Consider the following 7818-nt stretch of genomic DNA (forward strand, 5'->3'; position numbering starts at 1 on the left):
GTGTGCGTGTGGTGTGCATGTGTGTGTGAGTGTGGTGTGTGTGTGTGTGCGTGCGTGCGTGCATGTACGTGTGTGTATGTGTGCGTGTGTGTATGTGTGCGTGTGGTGTGCATGTGTGTGTGAGTGTGGTGTGTGTGTGTGTGTGTGTGTGGTGTGTGTGCATACGTGTGCATGCGTATGGTGTGTGTGTGCATGCGTGCATGTGTGCGCGTGCTTGAATTTTTTACACAGCAGACCACAGACCAACAGAAGACGAGGTAGAGCTTATACACTTCCAGACTTCACAATAACACCTACGGTAACGAATAATCGAAAAGCCAAATGCGTACCTGGAAGCACTCAAACAGGTGGTCGAGCTGCTCGGGGGTGAAGTCCCACGCAAGCTTCGCTAGAAGATCATGGACATTCTTTACGATTGCTTCGTGCTTGCCTGCCTGAGCCGCCCAGATGTTGTCCAAATCTTCCAGCGTCAAGGCCTTTGTACGATGAATAGAGCAAACGAAATAAATTAATGAATTCAAACCTAACATCGTGGCAACCCAAGGTGTAAATATTAACATTTGAACTGCGGAATCGAGAATGAAGGCTCAGAAGTCAACGTAAGTGCAGGAATGATATTAACCATTGTATTATCTGGATCACTGTGCATTACTGCAACTGCAGAATAGGACATTAAAATCGTGAAAGAAGGAATTCATTTCAACGATTTGTGATTCTGGTTAGCTAGAGCAGATTTTTAACCCTGCTAACCACTAGTTTGTTATCAACTAGGGGCATTTCTACAGTGAACACGGCATAATAATTAGTGGAGGCTGTCACAACACCTAAAGTGCATGTAAATTGTTTGTACCTTTTCCTTTATGATAAATCTAACGATTTTTTCTAGTTTCTCTACATATTGTGGTTGATGCAGGCTATCGCGTAGTACTATCCACAGAACTTTGTTTTCTTGTATCCAAGCCTGAAAACAAGAAGGACGTTGACTGAAAAATGTCAAAAATATCGGTGGTATTTCATGAGCTATAATCCCTACTGTCCCCTCACTAAAACTAGTGCATTTGTCAAACTGCATAAAATCTGGGTGGTTGGCCATCTTCCACTGCAACCATAAACACTACCAAAAATATTTATTACACGTTACATACAATCGAAAGAGCGGTCAGTAATTATAGCAAATAATCTAAAAACTATACATTTAGCTGACTTAACTTCCTTGTCGTGTTTACTATTATGTATAAATAACCACGTATAAACCACGTATATGAAGCCATGTATATTACAGAGATGTATAAATAACCATGTATAAACCACGTATATGAAGCCATGTATATTACAGAGATGTATAAATAACCATGTATAAACCACGTATATGAAGCCATGTATATTACAGAGATGTATAAATAACCATGTATAAACCACGTATATTCAGCCATGTATATTACAGAGATGTATAAATAACAGGAGTAGATAATAGGGAAGGAGTGTGATTTCAATAAACAAGGGAAATTCGTCATCTACTAGCCTTCACACCGCCTCGCCGAGTGAGCAAGAGTGGTTAGTAGCTGGGGGGGTGAGTTAGGGGCCGTGAACGCGAAGCCGTGCACGCGGGGCCGTGCACGCGAGGCCGTGCACGCGGGGCCGTGCACGCGGGGCCGTGCACGCGGGGCCACGTACATGAGGCCGTGCACGTTAAGGCCCAGCGATACTTACCGCCATGCGCTCGGCGGTGAGCCAGCCCTCCATCTCGGCGGTGCCGTGTCGGTGCGACAGATACGAGACGCTCGTGATCACCTTGTTTACCTCGTTCAGAGCATTCATCTTCCCGTTGAATGAGGAGATCTGCAGCAACCTGAACACACACGCAGACACGAGCGCGGGCGATTAGTCACGTACACGCACAGGAGGGGGCGGCTTTACAGCAACTCTTGCCGCCCCCCCCAACCATCTATTAAAAATACAGGCACGCGCGTAGGGGAAGCACGAACCGTCCACCGAGGTCCGGATGACACTGAGCTATAAAGATAGATGTGAACTTTGAAACGACAGGTATTGAAAGGTAATCACGTGGTTTTATGAATGTGACTTCAAAAAAATGCAAACAGGAAAACACACACTATTCAGTCCTCATGTAAAAATTTAGCGAGCGAATACCAGTGAGGGCTATTTTGAACAAGAAAAATAGAATAATTTTTATATACACATTTAAAGTCAGTGGTTTTTCAGTCTCCCAAATGACCAATTATGTTTTTGTAACAATTTCACACACCTTAGAATCATCTTTAGACGAAAGATTTCTAGGCTCTTCAGTTTCTCTTCCTGTCCAGGAATCCTGAGCACTAAATACTTCAGTGACTTGATAATCGAGGATAATGCATCGTTTTTTGATTCGTTCTTTGCTTCTTTTTTCAGCTCATCATCCGTTAATGTCTCTAGGTAGCCGGGTACAACTTCCTACAAAACGTGCAGTAATACCATTAACGGTATACAGTTTAATTATACCATGTATTGTGTATCGGTGAAGATAAAGTGTACAACTTGCACATTCATGATAACCTTGATGAAATATTAATACACCCTTATATAAACATATTTAATATAGTCGATGACACAAACAAAAATCAAGGTGCATAAAAATAACGATATGAAATAATATATTAAATTTGGATCTTTTATCGTGTTACTTAAAATAATTGAGCTTTTCAGCTCAATATGTGAATTTACACTTAAACGTAAATTAAGGAAACTTTGTAGATGCTTATATATGAAGCAATTCGGTGCACACATTATGCACAACTCTAATTTCTATTAATTAACCGTAAACTAGTATTGCACGTAAACATGGATGCTTCAGCGAATCCTAGCACGACTTACAATGACGGGCACGAAGTATTTCTGTACGGTGTGCTGTGTCAGCAGCTCGTTGCACAGACCAAAGGGGCGAATGAGGGCGGCTATCACAGGCACGTTTAGAGGAGGACCCTTCTGAAAGCGGTCCAGTAGAAGCTGGAATCCATCCAAGCTGCCGAAGCGATTGATGAGGTCCACCAGCCAGCCCTGTAATGATGCAGCGAAATTTTTACAGCGATTCTAGAATCGCTGTCGAGTTGCATGAAAAAGTTGCAGGTCTGCGCTAGGCTTTACACGACAAACTTCATGTGTCGATCGCGTAAAGCTGCGAGTACATTTTTAAATTGCCGTGGAGTAAGTACCGACAGAATAGTGGCGTATTTAAAAATAAATGGATACGTGATGATCCCTCTTAGCTGTCTGCTCTCCATCAGTTCAGGAAGTACGTGTGGCATTAAAGGCATAATAGGCCCATTGATCATGCAATGTTGACGAATGCTACACACTGCGTACGTCCGAGCATGCGTGCGAAAATGTCCGGTGCACTATAATCTGTATCACATCCGCTTCGGCGGATGCGGTTTAAAACTGTAAACAACTGATTTATTTGACAATTTATTAGACATTACTTAGTAACCAGCAGTGATATTGGACAAGCTAATACGAGTTTGAATGTAAGATTATGTAAGGTTAATGTACTTATTAACTACACAAGGTGCCAGTTACTCAAGCATTCGTCAACTTAAATTACTTATTAGTAAAGTAGTTTTTTAGTTTTAGTTTTGTAATTTAGTTTAGTAGTTAAAAGCATTAATCAATGGGCCTATTATGCCTTTAATTCACAACACCTAACATGCAGAGCAACCACACGCCTGCCGCAGACGCACCACGCGAAAACGACCCAGGTTTGTTATCGAGAAATTCTCGGCTATCTCGTCATAATTGCGACGAGTTTTTTTTAGCAGTATTACTAATCCAGATAATTACTGCTACAGTGCAACATGTTTTCGAAGAATTAGTTAGGAGCATTATAGACAGATAGAGAAAGCTCTGACTAATTAAAGCTTGCTAAATACATGAGTAGACACATGATTTACTTCATTACTAAATGTAAATTCTACACATTCCCACTGTTAGGTAGTTTAAAAAAACAAAAACATCTTATTATTAACTTTAATTAAGTTATTAATATAATAATTTCATTATAAACTTTAATTCATTCAATCTCATTCGTAGCTTTAATGATAAACTGCAAGGTATTGATAAAATCATTGTTGATGTTTCAAGCTGACCCATACGCGGGAAACGCTACGATAGTTACCCGTGGAGAACGAGGGTCCGGTGGTCGAGCAAATAGCTCATCGTCTGCCAGCTGAGACCCGGGGGCAACAGTTTCCGACTGTCTCGTGCCATTGTAGATGTGAAACCTAGAGTGAATGCGAGCAGCAAAAGCTTAAACATACCGAGCTCGTGCGTGTGCTTACAACTAAACACGGGTCGAAATGAACGCACCTCCGTTTTTTTGGAGATAAACAGACCTACAGCTGGGGAAGTAAAATTAACTATTGATATAAGTAGTATGCACTGTTTAGGTAGAAAACTTTGAAACATTTTGTATCACGTATTTGCTCAGTATTTTACAGTTACCCTGTCTAACGTCACTGAAGGCATTCCTTAGAATGAGAAAGAGCGTTAAGGATACTGTTCTAGGGTTAGGGACGGGTAACACTGTAAAGGGCATTGCAACATAACTGCTCATAAAATTCAATCAAACTCATATCCATTACATAAGAGAGATGTCTCTCTATGCTCTCGATGGAAAAAAAATTTTCTCCAAAATTCATCACTAATCAAGTGACAGCAAAAATATTGAATTTATACAAAAAAATGCTTTTTTTGTTATTTCTCAGAAACAGCAGAGTTGGGACCTAAACTTTTAACCATAAGTTGTTCATCATATGAACTAAAAAAGGTTCCCTGAATTTTTGTTTAAATGCTTTAATTTAGGAAATAAGTTGAAAAGATGTATGTAAATTTGTAGTGATTTTCAAAACGCAACAATTTCGTAAACAAAGAGCCATAACTTATAAAATATAATATTTAAAAAAATTCCAGGGATCCTTTTTTCCTTTGACATGTTAGCATTGACACGTAACAAAAAATTTTGGAATTGGAGTTGCGAGTTTCGAGAAATACCGTTTGAAAAATCAGCAACTTCAGCATTTCTAACAATGGAGATATTAGTACTTTTCTAAATTTCCTATGATTGAACGCCTGTGTTAAGAATTGACTAATGCGAGAATTTGGAACTGTTTGGGAGGAATATAATTTCTACGTATACATAGCTGCCCATAGGTGCGATCTATCAAATAAAGTGGGTATTGCAATTTCGACCGATAATCACCTCCCAACCCTAACAGCATCCTTAACCTGCAGTTATAAGTAGCTGCTATGCATGTTTTCTGGGGGGGGGGGATGGAACAGTTTCACCCAAGTTCGACCAAGATGAACACGACCACAGAAACATTACGAGACAACCATTGACTCGACTACTCACTTGTTGGTTGGATTCAGTACCATGGCTAGCAAGTCTAGCAGTGGGAACCAGTCATGTGGCAGCTTTACTACACAGAGTTCTACGAGTCTCTCCGAATTCTTTAGAATGCAACGCTGCAAGCGACAGAACTGTTATTAGTAGGGACTCCCAGGAGAATCAGAGACTACAGCTACTCTACTAAGAAGAAAGGTTGGAAACTATTCTCAACTCATCTCCTGTACAAATAAAACGTTTAAAAAATTGAATTGGACATACCTGTTACTATAAAAATGCTGTTCTAGCTTCAAGAGCCAAGTTATTCACAATTACCAATCTAATATCTAGTCTCATTCTTACATGAATATCAAACTTCCAGCCACTGACGGCTTCATCCGTTAAAATCTTCGTGAAAGACGTCGTTAGGCCATCCCTGAAGAACTTCTGGCAGGGCTCACTTTTCGTGTCCAAATCTGCAGGGGGTAAAGTCCACACATAAACGATAATCGGAAACGTACATAAAGTCCACACATCCCTCGGAAACTTACAAAAGAATAAAGAAACGAAAATGTCTAAAATCACAACATGCGATTATGAATCGTTGAATAATAACTTCCACCATAACAATTCTCTTTACAGTATGTCATGTGTATTATGAGGTTTTATTTACATGAATAAGATTATAGACGTATAGTTATATACGTAAAGTACACATTCACGAACGTAAATAATACCTTAGTTATTAATTTTAATCAATTAATTTCATTAAAAACCGCCAATCTAAATATAACTTAACACTGAATACGAGTGATAACCTAAAAAAAATCAACCAACATGGTAAGCACGACAATGCGACGAATGGCAGTCGACTTACTAGCTTTGCACAACTTGATGGCAGCGTCTAGCAGGACCTCTAGTTCACCCTTCGGCAGCACCGGCACCACCCACCGCGGCCTGTTGATCATCTCATCGAGCTTCGCTAGCTCGGCCGTCGGGAAGTCCGGCTCCTGATCGTCCGCACATTCCTGGGCCGGAGGATCAGACTGTCCGGCCCCTCCTTCCTGCAATCGCGTACATACGTTCAGTTACCACGGCGCAGCGCAGCACTGCCTTGACTGGCCTTACGACACCGCCCACGGGGAATTCATTATTCCACTTTGAACTAAATCAAATTTTATCTTTGGGAATTTCTTTCTAGGATCTTCGAATTTATTTATTCTACACAACTTGCCTACATCAGAAAATATTAAAAAGCGAGTCGTGCATATTTCATCACCACTAGGGGCGGCACATACTAAGCAGTTACCCAGCAAAATATGTTAAAAACATACCAATCAGAACACTCTTGTTTTTTTTTATTAATTTCTAATTAATATTGATAAACAAGTACACACTCAGCTAAAAACATGACTGATATCTATGCCAGTGTTTTCCTTTATTGGAAAATAACACAAACTACATTCTGACTGTTGCTGTGTAATTGGCAATCACAATGGTTATGCTGTACCTTCCTTGCCAGTTGCTTTACTTAGCTTCACTTGCAAACACTAGGTCTAGAAGCAGGGAGCTTCTGATAATTAAAATGATAAACTATGGCTTCACTTGAGATTCAACCATTAAAACCATGTAAAATTGTATTTAAACCATGTAAAATTGATAAGTTACCATAATTAAAGGTTTACATTAGCCACAGTACAATGAAATGCTTGCAGTTCAATAGTAATCAGAGATAATTTAAAATAATTAGACATTTGCTGTGTACCCTGAAGTTGCAACCTGCAACTTATGTCATAAGTGGCACAACAGCATGCATGGTGCCGATCATAAATGTAATCAAACACAGATTACCAATTTTTAAAATAATTTTATTTATGATTACCAAGTTCAACGCTGCCTTATTTGGATCTATCGCCCTGTGCCGGAATTTTCGCATATTCTCCTATGTTTTACATCAAATTTTCACCTATTTAAAGTGATGAATGTAAGATAAGTTTTCATAATGATTTTGTGTGTGTTGGGAGTGATTTGAGCTGCTTTAAAAATTATTTTTGTGTTTTGGGAGGTTATTTTTGGTGAAACTGGTGATTCCGTTTCAGAAGGGGTGATTCCGTGATTTCCGGCCATTTTCCGTTTTCATGGAAATGTGCAGTCTCTACAAATATATCAGCCACACTTTCGCACCCACCTAATCTGTATGCATTGCAGACACATGTCCATTGCAGGTTGGCAGGCGACAATTATGATTAGAAGCGTACCAGCCCTAGGCTGCCCCGTGTTTTTGCCTACCCACACGAGCATTCACTGATTCAGCCTTCAGGGTGCTATAGACAGACTGCTTTAGAAAATAATATGATTTAAGGAGCGTAAACCTTGACGATCTGCAGCCGGATATCCGCGCGAAGCGCTCAAACGCCGCGTAGTGGCCACTTTTGCAATGT

General features: G+C 40.1%; 1 protein-coding gene across 1 annotated transcript in view; it reads right to left on the bottom strand.

Moving 5' to 3' along the window:
* The window catches only part of LOC106806285 (probable ubiquitin carboxyl-terminal hydrolase FAF-X), a gene marked incomplete in the record, with an annotated part of 50954 nt that overhangs the window by 37942 nt on the left and 5194 nt on the right, over positions 1–7818 (bottom strand). Inside the window, 9 exon segments of the mRNA XM_014808169.1 lie at positions 330–476; positions 851–961; positions 1711–1849; positions 2267–2451; positions 2872–3054; positions 4169–4274; positions 5405–5517; positions 5741–5853; positions 6255–6441. Of these exon segments, the coding sequence (XP_014663655.1) occupies positions 330–476; positions 851–961; positions 1711–1849; positions 2267–2451; positions 2872–3054; positions 4169–4274; positions 5405–5517; positions 5741–5853; positions 6255–6441 (1284 nt within the window).

This window comes from Priapulus caudatus, unplaced genomic scaffold (assembly GCF_000485595.1).
Source record: "Priapulus caudatus unplaced genomic scaffold, Priapulus_caudatus-5.0.1 Scaffold152, whole genome shotgun sequence".
Classification (NCBI taxonomy): domain Eukaryota; kingdom Metazoa; phylum Priapulida; class Priapulimorpha; order Priapulimorphida; family Priapulidae; genus Priapulus; species Priapulus caudatus.